General features: G+C 57.4%; 1 protein-coding gene across 1 annotated transcript; it reads right to left on the bottom strand.

Moving 5' to 3' along the window:
* Positions 1 to 1,018: 1,018 nt before the first annotated feature.
* FBXW5 (F-box and WD repeat domain containing 5) lies at positions 1,019 to 14,455 on the bottom strand. The gene is made up of 9 exons (XM_076355321.1): positions 14,408 to 14,455; positions 14,027 to 14,240; positions 11,173 to 11,330; positions 10,350 to 10,524; positions 9,306 to 9,454; positions 7,471 to 7,957; positions 4,424 to 4,571; positions 3,585 to 3,797; positions 1,019 to 3,076 (listed from the first exon to the last, which is right to left on the bottom strand). Exons 2-9 carry the CDS (start codon positions 14,217 to 14,219, stop codon positions 2,830 to 2,832), a joined length of 1,770 nt encoding a protein of 589 aa, XP_076211436.1. The 5' UTR covers positions 14,220 to 14,240; positions 14,408 to 14,455; the 3' UTR covers positions 1,019 to 2,829.
* Between the last annotated feature and the right edge of the window lie 341 nt (positions 14,456 to 14,796).

Raw genomic sequence — 14,796 nt, 5'->3', positions numbered from 1 at the left:
AGAGCAGCGTTCTATAATCCATGGGACGCTGGGGCTTCCAAACCAGGGGTGCTGGAGCAGGTAGGGAAGGAGCTCCCTGGGGGGTGACCCGGCCCCAGGCTGGCTGCTGGAGCTTCACCTGTACAGGGGGCCACAGGGCTCTTGGGGGCAGGCGCAGCGGTGCTGGGCCAGCTTTACCAGCAGCAGCAGAGGGGAGCTGCAGAACGACTGGGAAGGCAAATCCAACACGTTGCACTCGTGTTCCTGGGTGCTGGATAGTAAAACAGCTGCTGCGCTCCTCTAGGACAAGCTGGTTTTTTCTTAGCTGTCATCAGGAACCAAGTACCTGTGCTGCTCCCACCATCCCTGCAGGAGGCCCTGTCCTGCCCCCCAGAGCTGTAGCACTAGCCAAGGGTCTAAACCCGTGCTGGGGAGCAGCAGCACTGCTACCTCTGCATGCATGTCTGTAGAAGAGACAAATATGAGGGGTACCCAAGGGGGCCTGTCCCCTCCAGGGAGCAGCCAGACCCACTTCATGCAGGTGCAGCTGCTGCACGATGCACCAAGGAAGGTGGCAAAAGGCAGCTCATGATGCTGCTGCAGCACAGGAATTCCTACCCCTAGCACCGGGCCAGCCCCACTGCTGGCTCCCTGCTTATGTGGTCACAGTCTGTTAGTGCTTGGAAAAACTAGAAATCAAGGAGCGACACAGAGAAGCCAGGATGCTCCAGCCCCTGGACTGCAGCACTCAGCCTTGGCTGCCATGAACTTCCCAAGGCTGCCACGAACTGCTGCTCCCCCTCCCCAGGGCTGTCCCGTCCTCCTCCCTGAGGGCAAAGAAGATTTGGGCCATTCTCTGCCTCTTTCTTCTCCTGTTGTTTCACAGCTTTCTGCCTGCACTCCGCAGCCCAGGGCAGGTTAACTCCAAGTTGGCCAGCTACTTCTGCAGTGCCCCAGCAGATGTAGGCACAGCAGCATGACACTTCTGGCCCCATTTCTGTTTCAGTAGAAGAACAGCACTCAGAAAAACAAACTCGCATTGCAGAGATGCTTTAGCAGAATATTTATTCAATGCCATAGTGAAGAGCAAAACTTGGTACAAACATAAACCCTCAGTGCCTTGCTCACTGCTACACCGAGCCAAGGGAGAAGAGATTTCACAATCTTGGGGGAGGAGGGAGGAAGGTAGAGGCTGTTCCTTTGCTGTGTGACTGGACAGAGAGCTGGACGTGGATCCTGTGTGCACACACACGAAAGATTCCCTTGTTTCTGGAAGTCCTGTGATGACAGAAAACCTGAGTACAGGGGTTTTGGATAAAGCCATGGGCACCTGCTGGGGCACAGCAGAACGAGGGTACAAACCCTCCTGCCAAGGGCCGCAGGAGCTGTTAAAGTCATCAGTGCACATCAAGACAGTATCATCTCCTGCCTCTATTAAGTCTATTTGCAACCCAAGGCTGTGAATGGCACAGACAACTGCCCCCGGTGCTCCCAGGGGAGTCCCAAAACACCTCCCCCAGCCCCTGCCTGGGATGCAGCTCCTTTCCAGACGTAGGCCAGAGCCCAGCTCCCAGGAGCGACTGCAGCTCCTGGGGTCACCACCGGCCCCAGCCATCTAGGCCAAGTCAAGATTAGGAGCTTAATTTTAGACTCTTACATTTGGGTACCTGCTGGAGGGAGAAAAGCTTCAGGGACAGAGACAGAGTAAACACCACTGAGTTTGTAATCGCTTCAAGTGAGCCAGCTCCACCGTCAGAGGGGTCCCCGGGAGGAGCTGATCACCGAACCCACGGCAAGTCAGCCCAGGCGGAAGGAAGCTTATTCAACCGTTCCTTCGGGCAGAGGAGGGCTGCGCTCCCCCAGCCACCTGTGGGTGAAAACCTGCAGCCACCCGTGGGTGCCCACACACCTATTCACAGAGAACATACCAAGAGAACCTAAAGTGCCACAACTTGAATAGCATGGGAGGGAGGTGACGACGAGACCCACCAGCCATCCTCACAGCTGGCCCCTTGGGAAGGGACAGCAGATCCTCTAGAATAAATACGTTACCAATGCCATAGCTTATTTCAGTGCTGCTTAGCAGAGGAAGACAGAGGCAAAGCCAGCACCATGTTACCACCAGCCCTCCCCACTCTCAAGTTTGGAAACTGGCGATATCAACATGTAGTTGCTAACAGAAGGCATCGACAGGGCACTGGCTGCGGCCCCGGGGGCCGCACGGGATGCCAGCCAGGCCCCCCCAGCCCTGCCTCCCCCACTGCCCTCTCACTGCCCTCCAGTCCCTGCTGCCCCCCAGCACCAAGACGCCGTGTAGGAGGAGGCACTCAGCATTACCCAGCAGCCAGACGAGTTGCCCGTGGAGGTTTGGGACAAACACACATTAATAAAATTACTATATATTAAAAGAGTCCTGCAGTAAGGCAGCACAGCACTGTACCGCGGCTTCTGCCAAGTGCTCTGCAGCTGGTAGCTCTCAGCAAGGTCAGCCACGTCCCAGGCTCACACAGTACAAACGCTGGAGACGTGCCTCAGTCTGTTCTCGGAGACCAAAGCTCACCCAGAGAGAGCTGTGACCAAGTAGCAGCGTTTGTGAGAAGCTGTGGGGAGCCTACCCTGCAGTGACCAGCTTGGGCTGCTGCCCACCAGGCCCAGGAACAGGCCTTCGGCTCTTACGTTTGAAGCAGATGCTCCAAGGAGGAAGCAATTCCCGCTGCGGGGGTCCCTCCTGACTCAGTGGATGGGATTCATGCGCCCAGAGCTCGTCTCTGTTGTGCAGGGCTCAAAGCTCTGCAAGCTCCAGAGGAGGTGGCTGCAGTGAGGAAGCTGCAGGAGCAGGTGTACCTGGGTTCAGCTTTTCTGGTTCATGAGCCAGGAGAAGAGCAGTTTCCTGGGCCTGGGCTTCCTGGCCTGCTGGATGCGCACCGCGCGAGGGGAGCGCCACACCTTGATGGTGGTGTCGTCGCTGGCTGTCAGGAGCAGCTCCTGCTCCACCGGGCTGAACGCCACCGAGTTGACCACGTTGTCGTGCTGCAGTTTGGCCAAGCAGATGTTATAGTGCCGGTCCCAGATGTAGCCATGGCGATCCTCTGCCCCACTGCGGTGGACAAGACACCGGTAAGGACGTCACCCCAGCAGCCCCGATAACCTGCTGCTCCCAACCACCTTCCTTCTATGCAGACGGAGGCAGAGGGTGCCCCAGCCGACATCTGCAGCCCCGTCACCCATGGGCTTCAACCTGAGCAGGCCAGCTTCCTCTGGGATCCAGAGGCTGTTTGAAGAGGCCCTTCAACTCGCCCCCATAGCACCTGCTGCCTGCAGCCCCCAAGAAGGGCATTTGCCGCCCGCTGCCAAACATGCCACAGCCCAAGATTTCCCCTTTCCTCACTGATTTCACAGCAGGACCAGGGCGGACAGCCTTTATCAGCACCCTCCAATTTGGTCCCTCTGCCCTTTACAAACCTCCTGTTTCCTGCTCTGCTCACAACGCACAGGAGTTTCCAGCACACGGACCAGCCCTGCTTGCACAAGCCGTCCCGCAGTGATGGCCCCAAAGCCCTCCCGGACGCAGGGTCAGGATCCTGCCCACCCCCATCGCCACACACCTTGCTACGAAGTCCCTGCTGACATCCAGGAAGATGAAGAAGCACTCCTCGTTCGGTGTGTAGGCCCGATGCGCGCGGAGGGCTCTTTTCACCTCCTTCATTGTCTTCAGGTCGAACACGTGCAGATCGATCTCCTCGGCGATGGGGGGTGGCTGCATCGGGTCGGAGATGACACAGTCCCGAGGCCAGGCACGGCTGTTCACGTACAGGTACCTTGGGGAGGGGAACAGAGCAGTTACCCTGCACCTCACCGCATGCGACGAAACTCACAGAGCCCCAGCTGTAAATGTGCAGCGCAGTCAGACAGGGCAGGGACCGAGCAGTTTCTCTGGTCCTTAGCAAGCCTGCATCTCAGCTCACTAAAATCCAGGCTGAAACATGGGAACACGCTGCTGAAACACTTCTTGCCATGTTTGGAAAGGAAAGGGCCACCACAGTTGGGAAGGTGGGCCCTAGGGGCTAAGTCAAGCCTCTTTAATCCCATTAAAACCAACTTTAAGGATGGTGATGTATTGATCTGCCTTGGGAACAAGACACATTGGTGTGGGCAGCCCCTTCACTCTTACAAGGCTCCTTGCCTGACCCTATCCTGAACGGGGCTCAGCACCGCAGAGGGAGGAAAGCATTCCTGCTAAGATCTGGGGAGATGCTCAGGCAGTAACACATGCCATCAGCACTAGGACATAAATGGGATGTGAAAGAGGAGAGCAGCTTACGCAGGCACCCTGCTCCATCCGCTACAGTCATTTCTTCTCCTGTTCACCCCGCAAAGCCCCTAAGCAGCTGTCGCCCACCCCCTGCAGTGCCTGAAGCCAGCACTGCCGCCCCGCCACGCTCACCTGTGGTCAGGGGAGAGGCCCATGCCGATGATGTGTCCATGGATGTCAATGACGTGATCCAGTGAGTCAAAGAACTCATCCGAGCGCCTCTCCTCCCCAAGCACCGGCCCGGCAGTCGTCATCTGATGGGGCAGGATCCTTTTAATCCCTTGGGGACAGAAAGCAGAATCAGGCAGTTCTGCAGGCTGCTGCCAGCAGGCAGCGGGGCTGGAGGAAGTCCCCAGGCTTCAAGAAGGGGCTTCCCTTAGTGCTGCTAAGAAAGACCTGGCTCGCTGGCTGAGGACCGGGACAGGGCTGCTGTCCCTGCCAGGCTCCTTCAAGCTCTCTCAAGTGGTGCTTTTGGCCAGGACGCTGCCCGTAAGTGACACGCTGGCACGTTCAACCCCAGCCAGGGAGATGCTCAGCACCCGGCTGCCAACCCGGCTGGTGCAGCCACACCTCACTCCGAGCCCAGCCCCAGGCCCCCCGCCAGCCCGCAGCACGCTCCGAAGCACAAGGAAGCTGCGCTGGCCTGGGAGGCATGCTGGTTGCAGAAAGGTTTTTCTCCTAGATGAATCCTTGGGCTGGGCACATTTCCTGCAATATCCAGCCCAGAGAAGGCCCAGCAGATGCGCTGGCTGTGGCTGGGTTTTCCCCCGCCGCTGTCAAGCGTAGGTGGGGGTCAGCCCCAGAAAGCTCCAAGAACAGGGGTTTAAACCCAAACTGGGTTCAAGTGCTTTACAGCTTTTGAACTTCCTGACTAAGGGAGACACGTGCTACGGGTCAAGCCCTCTCCCCTTCCAGCTCTAGGCAGAGCTCCCAAACACAAACCATCCACAACGGCTTCCTGGAGGACTATGAGCCTCAGCGGCTCTTGGGCACACAGGAGCTTAATCCTCAGCGCGTCCAAGAGGAGCTGGAAGATGGCCCATCCCATCGCCCCTCTGAGGGAATCGCTGCCAAACACCCTTGATTTTAGCCCTCTCCTGCAGACCAACAAGGTAGGGGTGACACCACACTGCACATCAAGTCTGGGTTCCTTCACAACATCACTGCGTCTGAACCTGGGCAGCTCAGGACCTTCAGGACAGGACCTTCACTCTTCCACCCAACTGGCATTGCTCACCAGCATCTTCATCCTCATCTCCACAGCACTACACTCCCAGTTCCAAACTCAGCTACGTGGCCTCCACACGCACAAGCCAGCAGAACAGGCAGCTTTGCCCATGACTCAAGCCTGCCACCAGCACAAGGGAGGCAGGACCTCAAAGGAGCTCAAAGGAAACTCCTGCAGAAGTGCTTGCGTGCCACAGATCAGGCGAGATAGTGCCAATGCCCAGCAGCCGGGAGCACGGCTCCCACCAGCAGCTCCACGAGAGACGAGCACAACAGCGAGCTCTTTCAAGTACCAGTTCCTTGGGGGCAGACAGCAGATGCACCAAGGCCGGTTTGACACACAAACCGATGGGCAAACATAACATTTTGCAGTGACTCATGGCTGGGAGAGGAGCCGAGCCAGGGTTCATCCCTCCGAACAGCCAGTCTGTGCCGCGGGCACTGGCTGCCGGCCAGGTAGTCACTGGAGTTCAAAGGCACCAAAACCCACGGCCCTGGGAGGCTGTGCTGGAAAGTTGGCGGAGTCCAAAGGCAGGTGCTGCCTCTGTGCCACGCTTTGCCTTCGCTCGCTGCAGGCCCCAGCCTGCAAGGCAGCGTTTGCTCAGCCCGGTGGACCAAGATGCAGCGCTGCTTACAGGGCTGAGTCAGGGCAGACCACCCACCACGCGTCCGGAGGCGGGCCAAGGTCCACTACGTCTGTCTGCAGACCCGGCCACGGACAGGAACACAGAGTAGAGCTACACTCAGTCCAGGTCACATTCCTAACTTAGGTGGGCAAAGGCCGAGTGACTTCTCCAAGTTGCCTACAGCTTTGGAAACTGCCTTTCCCTGCCTTACTGAGCTGTACTGGTGCAGGACCAAGTAACAGGAAGGTCAGAAGAGCCTGCAGCAGGAAAGCAAGGCTGTAATTGTGCAAGCAGCAAAAGGAACCGAACCTGTCTGGCTTTACAGAAGACTCTTTTTGCCTGGAAGCAGCTCTCCTTCCCTCCCCACATTTCTACTGATCTGTCTGGTCCTTTCCACTGAACTTCTCTGCTAGCTTTAGGGGCTTTTGGAGAAGCAGCCAGACTACCTGCTTCTGCTCATCACTGCACTGGTTTCCTACAAATTCAGACTCTGCTAGTCCCAGTGCCTCAACAAAAGAGCCCCAGATGAGCAAGGGAAGTCCTAACCCAGAAAAAGGTCACCGGCAGCACCACTGCCTGGCTTGTGCTGCAACTACAGCCCCTTGTACCCCACTGAGCAAGGGGGCTGAGTGCCAGCAAGCTGCCTGGGATCAGCTTGCCATGGAAACACCCGCTGGGGCAGCTAATAGCCCACTGTGAAGCCTCTTCAGTGCCAAAACAGAGGTGCCCAAGTGTCTCGCCGAGGCTGAAAGGCCACGTGATACAGGGTGACCACACACCGGGCAGTGGGGGAGGCAGGCGAGGCACAGGGGCACACAGGGCTCCGTCTCCTAGAGCTGAGGGGCACTGTGCAAGCAACGTGCACGTGAACTCCAAGCTGCTCAAACTAGTCTTGCCCTGATGCCCTCTCCACCCCCACAAGGCAACAGGACTGAGGCCTTTCCACACGCTCCTATCAGGGCAATCGCTGCCCTTCACATCCACCCGCTTATGTGCGACTCATGGCTGATGTCCTTAAGTCAGGAGTTCGTTCTTCATCTTCTGCTCAGCCCTCGCCATGACTTTCTTGTTTGGCCATGTGTCAAGCCTCGTAGCAACAAAACAACCCTCAGGCAAGCGCTTGCATGTTGGAACCCCCTTCAGTGACCGCGGGCATCTCAAAAGCCTCCCGTATTGAGAATCCAGCAGCCTGAGCAAAACTGCAACTCACTCACCACAAACAGGCAGCAAATAAAACAGGTCTTTTCCAGATTCAAATTCAGAGCGTAGCTGCAGCCCACACCCCCAGGGAGGCTGGCGTGCCCTGGGCGCAGACCACAGCCTTACCTATCTGGTGCGGGGAGTAGGTGAGGCATCCTGTGGTGAAGATTAAGTATTTTGTCTTGCTGTTGCTGTCCGTGGAGAGCAGGTTCAGCTCAGGCGGTTTAGTTCTGTTGCGTACGAACAGCTCAGCCACCTTCGTCTCCAACTCTGTCTCTGTCATGGCAGGCCTCACACGGCCCTCCATGATATCATCAAAGAACTGCTGCAGCCCGTCCTCTGCTGTCACACCCCCGTCATCTGGCAATTCCTGTACTGCTGGCTCCGGAGTCTGCTTGGGCTTGGCCTCCTCTTCCTCGCTGTCGCTGCCAAGATCAAAGACCGGGCAGGTGGAGGTGGAGGAAGCAGCTAGCTGCTCCTCATAGTCCAGGAGCAGGTCTGGGGAATCATACCGGCTGCAGTCAGCCACCATCACGGTCCGGATAGTGCTGGCATTCAGGTTCTGGATTTTGAACAGTCTCTTCACTACATTCACATTCTCGGACTCTATGCCCTGCAAGCAGAAGGGAGAAGTAAGCGGGAACCACCTCACGTCACTCCTACAGCTCAAACCAAAAGCCACCCGCCCAGACCTTGAGCCCCCACAGCGGACACCAGCCAGGCACCGACCTTTCTTCGCATTGCTATACGGAGCGCTGACGATGAGAACTGGCCCAAGAGGCTGGCCAGCTTTGTTGCACTCCTTCCTATCTTGGAGGTGGGCACACCAAGACAAAAAGCTCCTGCAGGCAGATGACAGTGGAGCTGGGAAACACAGAGGCCGGGCAGCCTTCCTGTCACCCCCCCACCTGAGGTCATTAGCTCACGACACTGCTCGGCGCTTTACAAGAATTTCAGGAACAGGCCTCCGCAATAAACACAGGTGGAGTGTGAAGTGCCAAACCTCTGGCCTACAAGCAGCAGAGGCAGAGGACCTCCGTGCTCCTGAAGCCTGCCTGTAGCCCTCAGCAGGACCAGCCTTGTTATCTGCTCCCAGACACGAGCAGCAGGTCTCTTCCTGCCTAACTGCTCTGGCAGTCTGCGGCCGCACTTCAACACCCCCGTCAAAGTGGGCAAGGTCCTTCCTCGCCTCTTGGAGATGGAAGAGTTAACGCTGTAGTGTCAGCACAGCACAGAGATGCAGTTATGGGAAGGGTCTCTGCTACCAGAGGATTTCACCCGGGGCCAGCATCAATCGTTCATGTTAAAAAACACAAAATGCCAGGACATGCAGCTGTGATGTTGAGACAGAGGCAAAACAGGGAAGAGGAACACGTCTGAGCAGCACAAGTGCCAAAGAGGCAGCAAACAAGCAGTCTAAGGCCAGCACACTCTGATCTCCAGGTCTCATCACAGCGTAAGAAACAGCACCCGGCCCACAGAAATGTCAGCAAGGACAGGCAGGGCTGAGCTCAGCCTCTCAGCTGCCTCCAGCTCCCAGGAACAATGCACCGAGCTGCCAAGTGGGAGAACGGCCATTGCTCGGATACATGCCAGACTACAGCCGTCCCAGGCCCAGCTTCATATTATCAAGGACCTTGGCAACCCTGCTGTGGTTCAACCACTCTCCTGTTGAGCAACACATGCTCTAGGGCACTGCAGTCAAGTCCTCATCCCAATTAATGGGGCAAGAGTTAATGGAAGCTGAAGGTAGAGTTGGAATATTGCAATAGGTACCACAACACCGAGTGTGGAGAAACCTCACGCAAGGGTTGCCTCCAGCTCAAGACCCTGAGGGCCAGTCAGAGGAGACAAACAGGGAGGACAGGAGGACTGGGCTCACACCTCCTCTGCAGCTTTTCCTCCCCCAGGAGCCAGCAGGAAGCTGCACTGCCTGTGGAGCTGGAACAAAGGCACCTCACCTGGAAAGCGTTGTTCAGCCACAGCACGGAACAGGAGGTTATACGCCCAATCCGATGCAGATTGCCAGATATCAAGTTGGTTTCATTCAGCCAGCAGCCAAACACATCATAGGGTTTATTCCTCACCCTGGAAAGCAGCGTGAAGTTCTCTGGAAGGGAGGGGAAACAGGAACGTGAGGCAATGGCTCCCAGCAAGGGCTCTGGAGAAACCGTGGCAGAAGACATGGGAAGCGGACTCCAGTCTCCACAGAGAGGCACTGATGCAGCACCTCCACCGCAAGCTGAGCGGACGCTGCCCAACCACTGTCCAGCTTCCAGTCACTACCATGGAGACAGATTATTTCTCTCTTCTACACAGATGTGTGGGGAGAGCACGCACAAGGGAAACCAAAATAAAAGGGCAGCCAGATGGAGCCAGACCAGAGAGCAATCTAACCTCACAGCCTTTCTCCGAGCGTGGCCCAAAGCAGACACCCCAAGGACAAGAACAAGTCAAACACCTACAGAACTTCACTCCCGCCCCTGGGCCTCAGGGCCTTTCTGAGCAAGACAGCTGTGCATTTAGCAGCACCCCTCGATTTTTGGCACAGTGGGACTGTAGCACAGAGATGGTGAGACAGAACGCAATCGGGATTAGCGAGTTTCACAGAACTGCAGCAGAAAAGGTGAAGCAGACCTGGATGAATGTGCCTCAGAAAGCCACGTGAGACCTTACGGTGGGACTAGCACCACTTGAGTCAGAAATGGTGGCTTCAAGACAACAGGTAACGCGGATAACTCTTGCCTTGCCCAGATTGTCACTTAGAACGGAAGTTAAGCGAGAATAAATATAAGCCACATTGCCTTTAGGTGATGACATGGTGACCTGAGCAGAGTTAAGGCTATCCAGAAGGTTTACCCTATGAAACTGCGATTGGGACCCTTTTGCACAGACGGCGGAAGGCAGGACAAGCAGAGGTCAAGGCCACTGCACACCCAAAGAGGAAGGGAACCGCCATTTCACACCTCCCAGGAAGCCCCACTGAAGGCGAGGGAGGTATTTACCCATGCTGATGACGGCAATCTCTCCTGACGAGGAGTTGTGAGGCCCCACAAAGACACCTGACACCAGAAGGAGGGAGTCATCGGAGTTAAACTGGGAGAACTGTGTGTAGCTCCAGTTGTACGGTCTCATGTTGGAGCTGTGCTGCAGGGAGATGTCCAACTCATTGCTCCAGATCTACAGACAGATGGACAAACAGTCAGAAAGCTCTTGAGAAGCCTGAGAGCGGTTCCACTTTATCTACTCTGCCAGCACTCACCAGGACAAGAAAAAAAAAAATAATACCGAAGACCCTATTTAACTGCCTCCCAGTCCCGATTTCCCTGTCAATTCCCCTGCCAGAAAATGGCCAACAGCTTTGGAGAGCGGCTAAATGCAGGACTGCCTCTCCATCAGCCAGTGGAGAAGGTGTTCAGGCAGTGAATGGTACTGTCACAGCTGGATTTTTCAGCATGTTCAGAGAGATTTCTCCCAAGACAACCACTCATGCAAGACAACTTCTGCAGTGGATCATTATCTCCACGGTCTTGTTAGACCCATGGCACAATGGGACTGATTTGCACCTAGAAAGCAGCCAGAGCCAGGAAGGCACCTCGGCCACCTTCACGCGGGCTGGACCTGAAATCCACAGCCCTCAAGGCTACGTTTCCAAGAGTCATTAGTTCTGCGGCTTTGAGAACAACTCAGGATCTGCAGGAACCGGCCTAAGCCCAGGGACACCTGGTCAAACCTCTCCTCTCCAGAGACTTCCTAAAGGCTGCTCTCGCAGCTAAACCTCACTAAATCAAAGCTGGAAGGGCTGTGCAGGGGAGGCTGCCGCTTTACCTTGACGGTACAGTCTTTGGAGCATGATGCAAACAAACAGCCAGAGTGGGAGAAGCTGAGGTGCAAAACCTGGTCATTGTGCTCCCTCAGGGCCTGCACTTCCACGCAAGGGATGGTGTCGTAGAGCCTCTGGAACTCGTCGTACCAGGAGACGGCAGCTGTAACACACGAGCAGGGACACAGGACAGGAACGTAAGCGGGGGGAAGTGACAGACCTGAGCTAAACGCAGCACCCACAGAATCAGTCCTTAATAAAGCGCAGTCTTGACTGCTGCTAGCAATGCCAGCAGCTCCGCCGGGGCCAACGTCCCTACGGCTTCAGCCATGCTAGCAGGGCTTAATGTTTTTCTCAGTAGCTTCCCCACTCCCACACACAGAGAATCTTTTCTTCCAGTAAACACACAACTCCGCGCTGCGCCACTACTTTCTAAAGCAGTACAGCCACTGCAAGAAGCATCCAGGGCTGTTGGGTACCTAACAAAAGCCTTGCTCAGGACGAAACAGCCATCAGAACTGCAGACGTGCTCCAGCACAACGCAAACAAATCTATCATGTGATGAGAGGGAAGCTGCTCCTCAGGGTACCGGGCTCTTCACTGATTATCTTTATCTTGTCTAATACAGAATTAAGAAGGTTCCAGAAAGGGTATGAGACCAGGAAAAAAAACGTCTCCATGAGATAAAAGACTAGAGAAAACAAGAGAGAAGAACGGGAGCTGGACACAGCGTGCCAGGACAGAAGAGGAGCCCTGCAGTAGAAGAGCCTGGAGCGCACTCAGAGCAGTCACGCTGATGGCCAATAAAGAGACAAATAAAGAGGATTTTTAACAAAGTGCCCGGTAAGGCAGCCTACAGACTTCTTGCAGCAGCAAATCCTGAGGAAGCAAAGAGGATTAGACACGTATATGGATAAGGGCCAATTTCCCTAGTTACACTGAACAGGACTGAAGGTTTTTTTGGAACTCACTGCAGCCCAGGAGGCACCTGCTCCTGCAGGCAGGGAGCAGCTTGCTGCCAGGACATCCCACCGTTCCTCACTAGGCAGGGGGCTTCATCCCCCTCTGAAGCTCCCTGTTCCGGCCCATCCGGCTGGGAAGCGGTCTGGACAGATCCCATCTGGCCAAGCAACCCCAACATTTCCTCTTACAAGACCCACTGGATACCATTCCCCAAACCACAGAGCTGCCCAGGGCAGGCAGGCTGGCAGGGGATTCCCCAAAATCCTGCTTCAGCCCCTTCCTGGGCCTGCCAGCCACCCCCTGCTCCCATTGCCTCATGGGGCTGCCTCACAGCTCCAGAAGCGCAGCCTGGGAGGTGCCTGAATACGTTACTGAATTACACCGACTGCTCAATCCCTGTTAGTGCTAAAGAACAGGGCTGGCAGCTTACTAACTAACTGCAGGAGGCTGGAAGTGAAGGAGCCTGGTCAAAGAGCCTCAGATCAAACCGAAAGATAATGTCCTCAACCCTGTGGAGCTCCCAGGGTCTGCACAAGTGAAATCACGCAGCCCGAGTTGTCCCATCCACATCTCATCTCTCCTCAGAGCCCTTTTGCACTGGTGTTCCCCACTGCAGGGAGACGGGCTCCCGCTGCTTGATCCTCGGCGTTTCTTCCCGTCCTTCTGTAGCAACTGCAACTCAAGAGCAAGAAGCCAATTCCCTCCACCATGGCCACTGCTGGGAGCACCGTGCGCATCCTTGGGGCGGAGGATGGAGCACAGCCCTCCTGGACCTCTGCAGCACGCTGGGAACAGGCTTTTTGGACTCCAAGAGAGACCCACCTTGGCAGCAAGGGCTCCTGTCAGCAGGTCCCCAAGGCCTGTCTCAGCAGGTGTGACAGCACTGGGTTACCCTTCCAGACCACACCAAACTGCTTCCAGCAACTGATACTCAGCAGGGAACAGACCTGTGATCGTATGACTGCCGCCACCGAGACTGCCAACAGCTCTACCCAGGAAAGGCCCTACCAGCCTCAGTTGATGCCGACTGCTAATGGGTCATTTTCCTACTGCAAGCTGAGGCCAAGATCGAGTCCGACTCGCCCTCGCAAAGTGGGTCAGCTACTGCCTTAGCGTTTGCCCACAGTACAATTAAATTGCTGCACACCCACCTCCCTCTCCAGACGGCAGGCACACGCGTTCTCCCTCCACAACCAGGCTGCCGCTGCTGCCTACGTCTTATGGAAATAGTTTGATCGCTAATGTGTACTTGCAGCTCTTCCTAGTCCAGATGAGAAAGGGACAGAGCCTGAAGCAGAGGCTTGCTGTGAGGTCCTGATCAGGAAAAGCCAGCAGTGATTATCATGGAATCCAACTGGGCTGTGATGTAGCAGCGCACAGTGACTCACTGCGTCTCCTCGGGATCTCCCTCAGCAGCAGCAGTGCCCAGGCAAGCTGTGCAGTAGCTACCGGAGAGCACCTGCCTAGAGAGAGCTCAGAAACCACCTTTCTGCGAAAGAAAGGGAAAGTCAAAGTATTTTCAGAAGAAAGGGAAAGTCGAAGCATTTTCAGCTATTCGATGCCCCTTTCTGAAGGGTTCGGGCAGTTCCCGAGCCTTGCCACCACCCAAGCCTGCAGACTGCCAGCATGATACGGTTTAGCGGCTCCATCGCCCTCCACGCCAGAGGACAGAGCAGGGTTGAGCAACAGAGCGGGAGAGGATTTCCCCCTCTGGGCTCAGGGCAGGGAGGTTTTGGGTGCCATCACCCGGGGAACAGCCGCCCAAGGGCCGCCGGGGGCCTCGGGGCTGAGCAGCCCCCCCGGCCCGGCACGACTGCTGCGCCTGCTGGGCGGGTTCCGGAAGGCAGCCGGCCCCGCGGGCAGCCCCGCCAGCCCCTTCCCCCCGCGCCAGCGCACCTGGGTGCCGGGGCACCTCCCGGGAGATGCGGTAGTAGCGGTAGAAGAGCTCCTTCCAGAGGAACTCGTCGCGGGCCACGGCGTGCCACTGCTGGCAGACCAGCCCCACCGAGAGCACGTCTACGTGGTCCAGGTAGAGGAAGATCTCGTAGAGGACGCTGTCGGGGAGGAGGGGGCCGCCGCCCGCGTCCATCGTGTCATTCTGCCGCCGCGCCTGGAAGCAAACGGGGGTGAGGCCCGGCCCGGCCGCCCGCAGCCCCGCACCGGGGGCCGGGCCTCGCCCCGGGGGGGGGGGGGGCCCACGCCCGCCCCGGGGGGCCGCGGCACCACCGGCCCCGTGCCCGCCCGCCGCCCCGGGCCGCCCCCGCCCCCTCACGGCACCTCGGCGGCTCCGGCGGCTCCGCTGCCCCCGCCTCCCGCGCGCAGCGCTTCCGGCCTCCCCGCCCCGCACTTCCGCTCCGGCTTTCACGGGCCGCTCTGGCCGCCTCTCTCGGTGGTTCCCCCCCTTCCCCTTCCAGTCACCGCGCCGCTTTCTGCCGCAGGCCGGAGAGCTCGAGCCCAGAGCTCCCCACCGCGCGCCAGGTGCAGCTAGCCGAGCGCGGCACGATGGCCCCTACAGCGGCAGCTCCGCCCCGCCTCGCCCCGCCCGGCCTGATCAGACCCCGCCCCTCCCTAGTAGACCCCGCCCCGCCCGAACAGGCCACGCCCTGTCCGAACGGGCCACGCCCTCCCCAGTAGGCCACGCCCCGCTCGGACAGGCCACGCCCTCC

The sequence above is a fragment of the Aptenodytes patagonicus genome, chromosome 18 (assembly GCF_965638725.1).
Source record: "Aptenodytes patagonicus chromosome 18, bAptPat1.pri.cur, whole genome shotgun sequence".
Lineage (NCBI taxonomy): Eukaryota > Metazoa > Chordata > Aves > Sphenisciformes > Spheniscidae > Aptenodytes > Aptenodytes patagonicus.
The sequence above is the reverse complement of the archived record's forward strand: the minus strand, read 5'-3'. Positions and strand labels throughout refer to the sequence as shown.